General features: G+C 31.9%; 1 protein-coding gene across 1 annotated transcript in view; it reads left to right on the top strand.

Annotated features, from left to right (window-relative positions):
* The window catches only part of LOC132736427 (nicotinate phosphoribosyltransferase-like), a gene marked incomplete at its 5' end in the record, with an annotated part of 42,105 nt that extends 27,947 nt beyond the window's left edge, over positions 1 to 14,158 (top strand). The window contains 10 exons of the mRNA XM_060723554.1: positions 93 to 201; positions 3,843 to 3,983; positions 4,494 to 4,578; positions 6,029 to 6,109; positions 7,386 to 7,488; positions 8,027 to 8,112; positions 8,630 to 8,701; positions 9,221 to 9,334; positions 10,057 to 10,161; positions 10,946 to 14,158. Coding sequence (XP_060579537.1) covers positions 93 to 201; positions 3,843 to 3,983; positions 4,494 to 4,578; positions 6,029 to 6,109; positions 7,386 to 7,488; positions 8,027 to 8,112; positions 8,630 to 8,701; positions 9,221 to 9,334; positions 10,057 to 10,134 — 869 coding nt within the window. The remainder of the gene's footprint in view (positions 1 to 92; positions 202 to 3,842; positions 3,984 to 4,493; positions 4,579 to 6,028; positions 6,110 to 7,385; positions 7,489 to 8,026; positions 8,113 to 8,629; positions 8,702 to 9,220; positions 9,335 to 10,056; positions 10,162 to 10,945) is intronic.
* Between the last annotated feature and the right edge of the window lie 1,526 nt (positions 14,159 to 15,684).

The raw sequence follows: 15,684 nt of genomic DNA, 5'->3' as shown, positions 1-15,684 counted from the left end.
TATTTCACAACTTGTACCAGATAAATCAAATGTTTAGCCAATGTTTAGGAATATAGTAATGAATTATGAACTGGTTGAATTGTTTGTTTCAGGGTTTTTACCAGATCAAGTGAGTGTTGGAGAGTTAGCAGCTTTTATATCTTATGCACAAGCATTCCCAAATGGCTTCCTGGCATTGATAGATACATATGATGTCATCAGGTAACCTTATACAGATACCGTAGAAATGAGCCGCGTCACGACAAAACCAACATAATGGGTTTGCGACCAGCATGGATCCAGACCAGCCTGCGCATCCGCGCAGTCTGATCAGGATCCATGCTGTTCGCTATCAGTTTCTCAACTTGTAATTGAGTTGGTAAGCGAACAGCATGGATCCTGATCAGACTGCGCGGATGCGCAGGCTGGTCTGGATCCATGCTGGTCGCAAACCCATTATGTTGGTTTTGTCGTGATACCGTAGAAATATCCGTTTTAACCTTATGCTTGTAAGTGGCAACATATAGACGATTTTGAATTAGTGTAAGCTTAATACTGAATTTATCGAACGAATTGAATAAAATTATGATATGCTAGCCTCTGGCAATTTATTCAATGAGTTCACAATAAATTTATTATTAAACTTAAATGAATTTAATATTCTATTTATCACATACCAAAAATAAAGATCGCTTGAAGTGAAAAAGAACCAATTTCATTGACGCACCTTTAGTATAACACTAACAATAAGCGTGTCTTAACGCTATGTTTGTAAAACAAAAATGACGTCACGTCAAAATATATGTACTACCATGCAATACCATTTTTAAGGAGTGGCAAAAGTGGCACGGATATGTGATAAATATTACTTATATGTGACAAGCGCAGACCAAATTCAGGCAGTATATTTGTCTGCGATATTCACTTACCCTTATAGAACTTGTTTTAAAATGTCCCTAATAATGATGAATGGTTTAGTCTAAATTGAACAATGAACAAGTCCATTTAAGATACTTAGCAAAGTAAGGGTTGATAAAATATGTTTTATATCTCACTGAAAAGCAAACTAAATTGCATAAGGTGTTGACTGTGCATAATATAACTGTGGTGTAATTAAAATTCCTGTTTTCTTGGACAAACTGTATTGTGAATGAATTCTAAGGGAAGTAACTCCCTTTCTTTTTATAAGGGGTTTAATGGTTATCTTGCTTGAGTTTTGAAAGAAATTGAATTGGTACTTTACCTGTACTGTAATATTGTATGTATTGACGAATTTCAGTACTGTAATAGTGTTTGTACGGATTTACTTATTTCTGTACTGTATGTCATATTGTTTGTAGGAGTTGATTTACTTATTTCTGTACTGTTATGATATTTCAAGGAGTGAATTTGCTAATTATACCCCCAAAAACGAAGTTTGGGGGGGGTAATTAGGAGTCACCCGGTGGTCGGTCGGTCGTTCGGTCGGTCGGTCCAGACGTCCGTTGCATTTTCCTTGTCCGGAGCATAACTTGAAAACTAATGGTTGGAATTCAATATAACTACATACAATGGTCAAGCACATTGAGAGGAAGTGCAGTGCATAAGAACCATAACTCTATCTTGACTAATTACAGAGTTATTGCCCTTTGTTACTTTTCCTTGTCCGGGGCATAACTTGAAAACTACTGGTTGGAATTCAAAACAACTTCATACAATTGTCAAACACACAATAAGGGGAAGTGCAGTGCACAAGAACCATAACTCTATCTAAAGTAATTACAGAGTTATTGCCCTTTGTTGCTTTTCCATTTGCTTTTTTTTTTTGTCCTTTGCATTTTCCTTGTCCGGAGCATAACTTGAAGACTAATGGTTGGAATTCAATATAACTACATACAATGGTCAAGCACATTGAGAGGAAGTGCAGTGCGTAAGAAACATAACTCTATCTTGACTAATTACAGAGTTATTGCCCTTTGTTACTTTTCCTTGTCCGTGGCATAACTTGAAAACTACTGGTTGGAATTCAAAACAACTTCATACAATTGTCAAACACAATAAGGGGAAGTGCAGTACACAAGAACCATAACTCTAGCTAAAGTAATTACAGAGTTATTGCCCTTTGTTGCTTTTCCATTGCCTTCTTTTTTTGTCCGGACCATAACTTGAAGACTAATGGTTGGAATTCAATATAACTACATACAATGGTCAAGCACATTGAGAGGAAGTGCAGTGCATAAGAACCATAACTCTATCTAAAGTAATTACAGAGTTATTGCCCTTTATTACTTTTCCATTGCTTTCTTTTGTCCGGACCATAACTTGAAGACTAATTGTTGCAATTCATTATAACTTCATACAATGGTCCAGCACATTGAGAGGAAGTGCAGTGCACAAGAACCATAACTCCATTTTGACTTATTACATAGTTACTGCCCTTTGTTTCTTTTCCTTGTCCAGAGTATGACTTTAAAACTACTGGTTGGAATTCAAAACAACTTCATACAATGGCCAAGCACAATAAGGGGAAGTGCAGTGCACAAGAACCATAACTCCATCTTGACTAATTACAGAGTTATTGCCCTTTGTTACTTTGCCATTGCTTTCTTTTGTCCGGACCATAACTTGAAGACTTATTGTTGGAATTCATTATAACTTCATACAATGGTCAAGCACATTGAGAGGAAGTGCAGTGCATAAGAACCATAACTCCATCTTGACTAATTACAGAGTTACTGCCCTTTGTTACTTTTCCTTGTCCAGAGCATGACTTGAAAACTAATGGTTGGAATTCAAAACAACTTCATACAATGGTCAAGCACAATAAGGGGAAGTGCAGTGCACAAGAACCATAACTCCATCTTGACTAATTACAGAGTTATTGCCCTTTGTTACTTTTCCTTGTCCAGAGCATAACTTGAAAACTACTGTTTGGAATTCAGTTCAACTTCATACAGTTGTCAAGGACATTAAAAGGAAGTGCAGTGCCCTTTGATACTTTTCCTTGTCCGGAGCATAACTTAAAACGTACTGGTTGGAATTCAAAACAACTTCATACAATGGTCAAGCACAATAAGAGGAAGTGCAGTGCACAAGAACTATAACTCTATCTTCAGTATTTATAGAGTTATTGCCCTTTGTTCTTTTTCTTTGTCTTTCTGGACTTATTACAGAGTAATTCAATTAAACTTCATCAATGGCCAACCACATTGAAAGGAAATGCAACATACATGAACCACAATTATCTTTAATTGCCCACAACCATAACTCTATGTTTCAATTCTATTACAAGGTATTCTGTTACTAGTAACATCCTCATTTACGAAGCAGGCTTGTGGGGGTATTAATCACATTTAGTGATAGTTCTAGTTTCTGTACTGTTATGATATTTCAAGGAGTGAATTTGCTAATTTTTGTACTGTTATGATATTTCAAGGAGTGAATTTGCTAATTTCTGTTCTGTTTTGATATTTCAAGGAGTGAATTTGCTAATTTTTGTACTGTTATGATATTTCAAGGAGTGAATTTGCTAATTTCTGTACTGTTATGATATTTCAAGGAGTGAATTTGCTAATTTTTGTACTGTTATGATATTTCAAGGAGTGAATTTGCTAATTTCTGTTCTGTTTTGATATTTCAAGGAGTGAATTTGCTAATTTTTGTACTGTTATGATATTAGAAGGAGTGGATTGGCTAATTTCTGTTCTGTTTTGATATTTTAGAAGTGGATTGGCTAATTTCTGTACTGTTATGATATTTTAGGGAGTGGATTGGCTAATTTCTGTTCTGTTATGATATTTTAGGAGTGGATTAGCTAATTTCTGTACTGTTATGATATTTGAAGGAGTGGATTGGCTAATTTCTGTTCTGTTATGATATTTTAGGAGTGGATTGGCTAATTTCTGTACTGTGGCAGCTGCACTGTCAGAATTGGGGTATCGAGCTCTGGGTATACGTCTGGATAGCGGTGATTTATCCTATCTGTCACAAATTGTTCGTGATACATTCCGTAAAGTTGCACAGACGTAAGTACATCACATTTACTTTCTGTTTTAAACATCATTTATATGAAATGTCGGAACAAATATGTTTTTAGCAAAGAATTTAATAAAAATTATACTACCAAATCAGTCTTGAAAAAGGTGTTTATACAAATGGACAGTTTATGAATAATAACATTTTAATATCATATCTGGTTTATTTGTAAATACATGTTATATTACAATTTAACTTTCAAAGTTATATTTAAGGTTATATTTTAATTGCAATAATTTTATCATAAACTTTCATTTGTTTTTCTTTGTATATATAAAGTATACAAATACTGATTCATTTACTGTTTACAGAAAACCTGATGTAGCTTTTATGCCCTTCATATTATATTTAGCTCCTGTTTTATTTGATATTATATGTATTAATTCACATATTCCTTATTTTGTGTCTCTGGATGATATTGAATTACCTCCCTTTGTTTCATATATAATTACCTCCCTTGTCTTATTTTTTTTTTTACCTCCCTTTGTCTTTGTTTTCAGTTTTGATCTCCCTTGGTTTGAACATCTTACCATTGTAGCCAGTAATGATATTAATGAGGACACTATCCATTCCTTAAACCAACAGGTATGCAACCATTAAAAACTCATTATTTTCATGATTTTTGAAGGGTTCTTGCTAACCCCCAACCCTCGCCTGTTTCAAGAAGAAAATTCTCCATTCAAGGAGCAAAATAATAGAATAAGTAAAATTATTGGCATTTTGTTATAACTACACTGTTACATTGAAAATTGCATTTTAAATTGTAATAATATGATTGTGCTCATAAGTAAAAAATAAAAGGAGTTTAATTAACCAAATATTTGTTTTCTTTGTCTTATTTTATGTATTTTTTTTGCTGATTTGGTCACTTGGCACAAGTGACCTAGTGCTGAAATAAAAAATAAAAACATTTTATATAATTCATCAGCTGTAAATTTAATGCAAGTTTATTCAACCAACTTTTATTGCATGCCCATGAAAAATGTAGAAAATACAGAAACTATGTATAGGTTGTTAAAACATGTTATTGTCAGTAATTTTTTTTTGTCAACTGGGATTTAATAGGAGTTCCTTACATTAGCAATAATTCCTTATAACAGTGTTCACTATAACAATATTTTGTTATCAAATAAGGATTTGAGCCACATCTAATTGTTCCTTATACTGTATAACCAGAATTTTTAAAACATAATAACCTTAAAGGACATTAATAATGACATGTCTAGGGTATGCCTTTTCTGTGCCTGAAAAGGTGAAAGAACCCTAATTTAACTTAGAATTTATACATATATCATTTTATAAAAAAGAAACATATTATTTTATAAAAAAAGAAACAGTGAAATATAATCTTTTGAAAATCTGAAGTGCCAAAATGTTAGTGTATTGAAATAGGATTAAAAAAACAAGTTAGATTTGCAAGAAATATTCTTTTATAACTCTTCAATCTTATATTAAACTTTAACCTGCTTGGACAGAAAGTGATAAGTCTTTGTTGCCAATATCAATTCAAGCCACCCTGCACATCCAAACAATCTGACAAGGTTCTGTACTGTTGGCTGACTACTTTAAATTTGGTGGTGGTGGTGTTGGTAGTTTTAACTCTTGATCAAGGCAGTACTGGCCACATTGAATTTACCAGCAAACAGTTAAGCCACCACAACATTCCTGGCCGGCTGTCAAGCAGTTTACCAGTACTAGTGCCTTCACTTTTGCAACTTGAATGAACTGATAAGTTTTGTACATTCCAGAGTAGAGGTACAGTGCAAATGACCGGAGAAAGGATTTTATGATCATTCACAATGAAAGTGACCTAAACCCAGGTCACTCGATTCACAGTCCAACACTCTAACTGAGCTAACTGGACGGCCTATACTGTTGGCTGTCTAACTTTTCATATGTTATTTGTATATCCCTGTAAAATGATAATTGGGAAGTGGACAAGTCCATTTAAATTTAAAAGATTAAGTGTAAATTGAAGTTTACAGTGTTGCCATACAGTATTGTTGTTGTGACAAGAAATAACTGTTTATTACAGGGTCATGCCATCAACAGTTTTGGTATTGGGACACATCTGGTAACCTGTCAGAAACAGCCTGCACTTGGCTGTGTATTCAAGGTAAAATATTGTATTATATTTAATTATATATCTACCATTATAATACTATATTGTATTATATTTAGAGTGGTTGGACCAATGCTCGGCATAAAAAAAATATTTCTTTAGAATACCTGAAAATGTTTCAAGTTATCTCTGATTTAGGTCACCGGTGCTTTTATTTACATCTTTCACCATTTTATCCTGGTGTGGTTCACTGCTGGTGAAGTCATGTGACAATGCTACTAGCAGACAAACAACCGTATGTAATCAGCAACATATAAATTAGTAAAATCTTTTAACACTAGAGTTCTTGGGCTGTAAAATTTAAACTAAAAGTTGGGAACTTGTAACTGTATGAACCTTATTTGGTTGTTTCAATTTATTCAATATGTTTTCTTCAAAAGATTAAAAAAGATTTTATTCGAAAATGAAACCAGCATCATGTAGTACTGTACGCCGAGCTATGGTACAATTTCACGCAAACCCCACTTGTTTATCCGGACTGTCTTTAGCCTCTGCCATGTACATCATTATGTAATTAGCGAACTTTACACAATGGCTATTTAAAACATATCATCGCTCTTGAAAATGGACATATAACATTGAGCTTTGTTGACGTTGATTTGAATTTGTCATATCAAATATAGTATTTTTACGCCGAGCGTTAGTCCACCCACACTAATTATATTTCTACTATACATTTGTAACGTCATATTTCATTGGTTAATTGTGATGTTTATATAGTTCTATATACTCGACTGCTGTCAATTCATGAAGACATTTCACTTTTGTCAAAAATCTTTATAACTAATAATAAGTAGTAAAAGTAGGTAAAAAATTACTTGTATAATACACCTGTAAGTTAAAAGTAAAATAAACTGCTTTTAAAATGTATATGAATATACATTTATGGTAAAATATCAATATTATACATATAATAGGTTAAAGGTAAAATATTAAAATTATATACCTCTAAGTAAAGTTGAGCTTAAAAGTTAAAGGTAAAATATCACTAGTATAAACTTTTAAGTTAGATGTAAAATGTTATATATCTATATTAAAGATAAGGGTGATATAATAATTTACACATATAAATTAAAGGTAAAATATTATTGTAAAATACATAATTATGTGCCTATAAATCTTCTATAATAATGTTTTGTTAATTTGTCTTCTAAACTCATAAATTGATATATAAATGAACACTAAGTGACCAATAGAAATATTGAAACATGGTGGAAATGTGTATTAGTTTTCTGAAACAATTGGATATTTTGAGTTTTTATTGTTACAGCTGGTGGAAGTAAATGGCAAAGCTCGTATAAAACTGAGCGAGGACGTAGAAAAAGTAACTATTCCAGGGAAAAAATTTGCATATCGACTTTTTGGACATGATGGTAAGTTTGATTGACCTAGATAACTAAAATTGACCTAGATAACTAAAATTGACTAACTAAAATTGACCTAGATAACTAAAATTGACCTTGATAACTAAAATTGATCTAGAGAAGTTTTGGCAGTGTCCTTGACATAAACCCGGGACCTCTCAATATCTGAAATACTTGTCTTACCTCTTGACCACTCTTTCAAGCGGTATTGAAGTACATGATAATAAATGGGAAATGCTGCAGACCTTTGTTTTTAGATAATATTGGAATAAAACAATCATTGTTTTAAGTCATCTGTTAAATAAACACAGAGTAAATTGTCACTTTAGTGCAATAACTGGTTAACTGCTATTAAATTAAAAAGGACATAACCTGTTACTGCACTAAGGCGACAAAGTCTGTTATAATCATATCAGGTCAATTAGTATTTTGCTAGTCAAAATTGAAATTTTGTGGGCCTCAATTGACCTATTTTAACCACTTAAAATCAAACATTATAATTACAGGTATACTGGATATATTTGTATATCTTTTTTTGTGGTTTCAGGCAATGCTTTGGTAGACTTGATGGTGAAGCCTGACGAGGATCCACCAAAAGTTGGCTCCCGTGTTCTCTGTCGACATCCTTTCCAGGTATGTTATTAAATCTCTGCACTGGGTTCAAATCCCACCGGAGACTTTACATTCTTTCATGTAAGGAAGCTATCCAGCTGTCTTACGGAACATCATTGCTTCTACTCAGTTGCCAGTTGATGCCTAAAATAATGCAAGGAATTGAACCTTTGATCTTCCTCCAATAAAGCATGAATGTCATTTAATTTTTTCTGATTTTCTATCACATCAGTACAAAGACAAGGGCTATCGCTTTCTAGTAGTTAAGGCAGCTTTGGACCCACTTGCCCCTTAACGCTTTGGGTTGACAAGGGTTCCAGATTCTTTGCTACGAGCAAGCCATCAATTTTGCACCCATGAGGTCAGTGGATATACTTGTGTGTTAGATTCATTTTGAAACAATGCACAGAGGGATGGACACCAAAGGTTTTCTTGAACTTATTGAATAAAATGATATAATGCTTGACAAAGGCTCACATCTCTCATTCACTATCATTTATATAAATAATGATCTTTATGTTGTATGTTATAATTACAGGAGTCAAAGAGAGCTTATGTTATACCTGCTAAAGTGGAATGTCTCCATAAAGAATACTGGAAAAATGGAAAGGTAAACCTTTTTATTTCTACTGTTAGATGCTGTTTCACAATATTAAATCTGTTAAACCATAGAGAGCTATATTTAAATCTGTTCCGATACATTTAATTGAGGTAGTTAAAACAAAATTGGTTTCCATTTAGAGATTAATTAAGTATCCTGCAAAAATTCTTCATTTTGTACATTTTTGACATCCATGGCTGTGTGGTTAAGGTCATTGACTTCAAACCACTTTTGTGCATTACTGTGGGTTCAGATCTTGCTAGGGACTTTTGATTCATGTTAAAAGCTATTCAGCTAGGATAAAGCAGAATGTCTGTTCTTCTACCTAGGTGCCCCTTTTGTGTCTGTAATAAAGCACAGAGGGGCACCTGTAGGTATTCCTTTACCAGTTAAGCTGTCAAGTCACCATATGACCTTAACATTGTTGAACTGACATAAAATTCAACCAAAAGAAAATTTGATTTTGTATGGAAGAAAACTCACAGGTCATGTTTGAAATAATTAATGATTTCTTCCCTTTATTGTCAGGCAAACCAGGATAAAGATTTACCTCCCTTGAGTGAACTGAGGGCCAAGGCTATATCTGCGATGAAATCATTGAGACAGGACCACAAAAGAGCTCTGAACCCTACACCATATAAGGTAAGCCATAAGTCACTCATAAAGTGACTCCACTGTGGGTTGTTTTTTGTGGACATAATGGGACAGGAAATTTTTTTTGTTGAGATTTATGTATCATTTGATGTCCGTCTTGACCAATTACTTTTGTGCAAAATTTCCGATCATTCCTTTACTCCCTTTTTCCAGAATAATTATTCTAACTGTGAAAAATGACCAAAATTTGACTCAAATCCGGCTTAAAATAGCATAAAAATATGAATTTTAATTTATTTCCGAGTATATTTATTATCTTTTGCACTTCTTTCTGTTTTAAGTGCACAGCAGATCTATATAACAAATTCAAATTTTATGTTTTTAGGATTTTGGACCTTCCTGAATTTGTTACTCATAAGACTCCCTTAACTTGTTGAATTTATGTACTGGACATTGTAATTTGTGGAACTGTCAAAAGTCATTTTTTTTTATATTACAAATTTGAAATTAGTGAAACAATAGGAAAGAGCCTGTGGACAAGATTTGTTGCGGCTATTAATCATGACTAGTTAATAGTCTCTATTGATTTTGAGGTTAGTTGGTCAAAGGTCAAGGTCACTGTGTCTAGCATGTGTTTTCGGTATGTTATCATATGTATATAAACAGCTGATGTGTTTTTGATAATTATGTGAAGTCCAGATAAATGTTTAGCAGGTGGTATGTTAATGTGTAGGAAAGTTGTGTGTTGAATTTTGTTTTCAATATTTCAGGTGTCGTTGAGTGAGGAGTTGTATACATTCATGCATAATTTATGGCTGGAGAATGCTCCTATAGGTGAACTGTCATAGGTATCAGGAATGTTGTCATGGCAACCAGTATGTTGAAGTATTTGTTTTACATTTATTTACTGTGTTACAAAAAAAACTTATACAACGTGGTGTTTTTACTTTCATGCAAGTCATAAATAAAATCTTTTTCACTTTACTAATTTTCAAAATGCAAATATCAGTTGTGTGACAAATGAGCATCTTTTTGGAAAACTTTAAAAAATGAAAATAATAGCATTTTTTTTAAAGGCTTAATGGGCCTTTAATTCAGCTGAATATATTTTAAACACCATAAGAATTTGTAACAGAATCATGATCAGTGTTTATTGTGGATCAAGTGGGGAAGCTGTTCAATTAATTTTCTAAAGTGATTTTTTTTAATTTTTATTTTATTGGGTTAAACATCCCACAAACATAGAAGAGGTCATAATGCGACCCTCTAGCTTTACTGGTATAGAAAGACGTCAGGTCCCTTACCAAGTATCATTTCAAATATGAACAGGTACCTGAGTAGAACCACCAATGTTACATAAGCTGAATAGATTCCTCACATGAAAAAAATTCAAAGTCCCTGACAGGATTCGAACCCACAGCTTTGAGGGTCAAGTGGTTTTAAATCAAACACTTAAACCACTTGGGCCGCAGACACAGTAGTTCTACTAAGGTGCTTCCCATATGTTTTCTTAAAATAATTAACAGAGATCCCCTTGGCTTTCTCTGTACAGAAAATCTGAAAATTTGATATATATTTCAGTCTGACTGAAGAATAAAGCTTAACCTTAAAGAAGATAAAAGTTTTTTACATTTTAAATGTGTATTTATATAATTACAGCTGAAAGTGTTTCTCGAAACCAAGTGCAAAATTTCAAGAGGAGTTACGTGTTATTTATGGGAGTGCCACATTTTTAGGATTGTTTTTGTTTACACAGTTGTGATAGAAGATTTTTAGATTTGTTAGAGGATCATTTTGTGATGTGGTCACATCTGTTATAAATGTTGTTCTATTTATAGACATGTTGTTCTATTTATAGACATGTTGTTCTATTTATAGACATGTTGTTATAATCATGGACTTTAAAAAAAAATATACAGAGGGAAATAACTATTACTTACTAAATATTGTTCTATTTATAGATGTTTATTTCTTAATAAAGACATTTTAAAAATGGTATCAACTTCTACTTGCTTAAGAAATGGTATATTATTTGTAGACTTATTTTTCTAAGTAGAGATATTTTAAAAATACTACCAAGGGAAAGAACTCTTATTTTATAAAGAAATGTTCTATTTATAGACATGAAATTCTAAATATAGACATTTATAAAATACTTCCAAGGTAGATAACTTTCGCTGACTTTACAAGTTAGTGTTTATCCATAGTAAATTTTTATTTTACTGACATAAAATCATTTAATGGAGAAATATTTTGAAATGTTAATTAATCTTAGATTATGTTGTTAAAAGTACAATGTTTATAGTTGCTTTAAATGTTGTGGAGTAATGCTATATGTTCTACATGTACATTAATATGTTGATTTTATGGTTAAAATGTATTAAGCTATATGTCTATCTCGTGCCTGTAATTTATGAAATTATTTTCTTAAATACTTTCAAACTACCTGTATGAAAGACTTATGTTTGTATATTTCCTTAAGAGCAAATGGTGTGCATAGTAAATCGTAACTTTACAGTTAAATACCTAAATAGTATAGCAGCATAATAGTTTGTTTTGGAACATTTGATTTTGTTTTGGAACATATGATTTTGTTTTGGAACATATGATTTTGTTTTGGACCATTTCATTTTGTTTACATACAATCTATATGATTGTTAAAGTGACATTATGCCCATTCAAAGGTATGTAGTGAGTTTAAAGTGGAAAGTCATGTCACAATAAGTTTACATTTTCCCATAAATACTTTCAATTTTATAATTAACTTTGCTTTAACGATAAATAACTCACATTGCCCAAGAAAAAATCTGTAAATATCCATCAGAATTAACGGTAACATTCAATTTATAAAATAAGTGGGGCAATTTTTTTTTATTTTTTAGTTTGATTTATATTTTATCCTTAACTTTTTGTTTTAATATCAACTATAGGACAATTACCATTATAACACTCAATGTTTAAAAATATATATATAGTTAATTCAACTCAACTTGACAATGAAAAAAATGTCAGCTAAATTATAGACTCATTCTATATTTCAACAACTCTTTAAAAAATCAACCGTAAGATTATAGATACAACATGATTTTACTGTTTAATAATCTAAAAATAAATATATACCATTAGATATAGCTTTATGCCCTTTAAAATGGTCATTTTAGGATATTTTTTTGTATGAAACACATGTACTGTATTAATTATGAAGTAAAAATAATGTTGTTTTTAGACTTTTTGTGTGAAACACTGTATTGGTTTATATGATTTAAGGTTTATTTTTAAAATTTTGTATAAAACACTGTATAGATTATTTAGTATGTTTAGGGAAAAAAATCTATGACAGAATGTATTAATTATTTGACTGAAGAAATGAAATTAATTATTTGACTGAAGAAATGAAGAAAAAAAATCTAAATTTTTTATGCAAAATGCCAATACAGGCTGAGTAATATTTGGCTGAAAAATAAAAAGAACACACACACACATACATGCAGGCAAAACAGAACATCTGAAATCTTATATTGATTATTTGAGCCGTGTCACGACAAAACCAACATAGTGCGTTTGCGACCAGCATGGATCCAGACCAGCCTGCGCATCCGCGCAGTCTGATCAGGATCCATGCTGTTCGCTATCAGTTTCTCTACTTGTAATAGAGTTGGTAAGCGAACAGCATGGATCCTGATCAGACAGCGCGGATGCGAAGGCTGGTCTGGATCCATTCTGGTCGCAAAACCATTATGTTGGTTTTGTCGTGACACGGCTCATTTGTTTTTACATTTTTCATATGAAATTAAATACTCTGTAAATTAATTGATTTAATATTATTTTTCATTTTATATTTTATAAGAAATACTGTATTTATTATTTTGTAAAAGGTATAAAAGACTTTTGTTAGATGAAATGCAGTTAAAATTATTTGATGAAAAAAAAATTGACTTGTTTATCATATAATAAACTGTTTACCTAGTGTAGATGATTTGGCTAAAAATGTGTTTAACATTTGTATTTTTAAACCTTTTAATGTAAGTTTTTTTGTTTATGGTTTTTGAGATTTTCTTAATGAAATGCTGGATCGTGCAGTTTTACATGTAAGTTTTTGCAAATGCTTGACAAATGAGCTTCTTTAATGCAACATATTTTTTAAAAAAACACGTCCAAGTTAAAGAAAAACATATTTTTTTGATATTTACAATAAACAAGGACGATATGCCTCCATAAACATGTTTATACAATGTATATTCCCAGTAACATTGATGACATTCATATGAAAAATCAGTATTATATTTTGAAAATTATTTTGTAATATTCAGACTTTTCAGTATATATCCATTTAATATGCGGGTATTTACATTTTATATATCATATTAACTCACTAATAAGACTTGTTTTTTGGCTTTAATTCAGGGGATAAAAGCACTCACCTAGACTTATAAAGGCGTCATGTAATTAAAGAAAGTTCTGATTAGTTAGTATACATTAAAATGATATAAAGCTATAATCAGCTGTCTTTAATTCTTACCACCCTAAATATCTTGAATGGACTTGTCCATTTTTTAATCTGGTCAAAAACATTCATCATTTGTATGGAAATTTTCTGAACATTTTCCGAATATCCAACAATACAAACAGTGATCAAACTGCCAGGATGTATCAGCTGATTATGGTCTGCCCTGGTTCCATGTGTAAAATATGTTGCTGCCACCAAACTCAAGATTAATGGTTATGATATTTGATAAAATATTAATTGTATTTTGATGATAAAGATCATACCAAGGTCCAAAAACTGATTGACAAATGACAAAAGTTTCTAATTGTAAATTAAATTCCTGATAAAAGAAATAGTATACGGTATGTTATAAAATCTCCCGAAAATTTTTTTTTTTGATATGGGTTTACTCTGTTTTCATTATGTTTTTTAAGAGTGTTGAATACAGAGGTTCAATAAAAATGTTTCTGGAAATTACATAATATGGAATGAAGAACTTCACAGTTTTTGACTTGTTTATAGAATATTTCACTTCTAAAAGCTTAACATGCTTTAAAGGATTATAATTTAAAGACCCCTGTCTTTTTAAAGAGCTGACTTATGGGCAAGTAAATATGTATATGTATATAACCTAATCAAATTTCATATTTGAGCCGCGTCATGACAAAACCAACGTAATGCGTTTGCGACCAGCATGGATCCAGACCAGCCTGCGCATCCGCGCAGTCTGATCAGGATCCATGCTGTTTGCTATCAGTTTCTTTACTTGTAATAGGATCTGTAAGCAAACAGCATGGATCCTGATCAGACTGCGCGGATGCTGGTCGCAAACCCATTATGTTGGTTTTGTCATGACACGGCTCATTTATATTTCAAGCTTTTACCTTAATGTTAGAATTTTATACAGTTATGTATTTTAATCTACATGTCATTACTTTTACTAACATGTTCTCAATCAAATTTACAAAATTATTAAGTTTCACGAGTGTGCACATCTGTGTAGTCTGACCTGGACCTATACTGTTGTTCTACTCAGATTTAACATTAAAATATTGTAGTTGATCTTAGAACTGTTACAAGCTTAAGAATGCACAAAAAACATAGACAAGTATTATCATGTTCGGTAATAGAATTTTAATTTAAGTGATATGAAGAATTTATTGTTATATTATACTAGTACAAAATGTACTAGTAAACAATATTATTCATCTTGTGGGAGAAAATGTTTTAAAAAAACACAAGAAAGGCTTACTTTTGAACAGTTTGTTTAGTGGGTCTTTACAAAACTTATGTAAATCAGACCCATGGAGTCCAAGTTGTACTTGCCATGGATCTCTGACCATAGACTTATACTATACAAAAAACGATTGTAATTTTGTTTTAAAATACAGCTCTTGTGTGAGGTTGTATTGGTAGTTTTTCAGGCTTGCCTTATTGTTCTGTAAAGAGTAAAAGACTGGGTGACATGTGCAATTATAGTTACCTTCCCAGTCACATTTTAGCTTGTTTATTTGAAGAGTAGGGAGAGCTATTGTACTTACCGAGGGTCTTCATTTCTGTCACACTTTTGTTAAGTTTTTGCTGGCAAGTTGGTATCTCCAAATCTAATGAATGGAATGGGTTGAAACTTCACACGGTTGTTCTTTGTGATGGGCACAGGTCCCATAACTCTGAGTAACTTGTCACTGAGTTATGCCCCTGTTCTTACATTAAAGCACTGAGAATAATCAAGTGCACTGTCTTACAGACAGCTCATGTTTTAAAGAGTTAGATTAAGGTAGATTTTAAACTATTGAAATTTCTCAAATTTCCACATATGCCGGATATTTTTTCACAATCTATGCCATGGATCTTTTACCGATAATAATTGAAAAAGATCCTGTTTTGTATATTATATGGTTTGTAAAAAAAT

This window comes from Ruditapes philippinarum, unplaced genomic scaffold (genome assembly GCF_026571515.1).
Source record: "Ruditapes philippinarum isolate M1 unplaced genomic scaffold, ASM2657151v2 ctg2383_1_1_1_1, whole genome shotgun sequence".
In the NCBI taxonomy this organism is placed as follows: domain Eukaryota; kingdom Metazoa; phylum Mollusca; class Bivalvia; order Venerida; family Veneridae; genus Ruditapes; species Ruditapes philippinarum.
The sequence above is the reverse complement of the archived record's forward strand: the minus strand, read 5'-3'. Positions and strand labels throughout refer to the sequence as shown.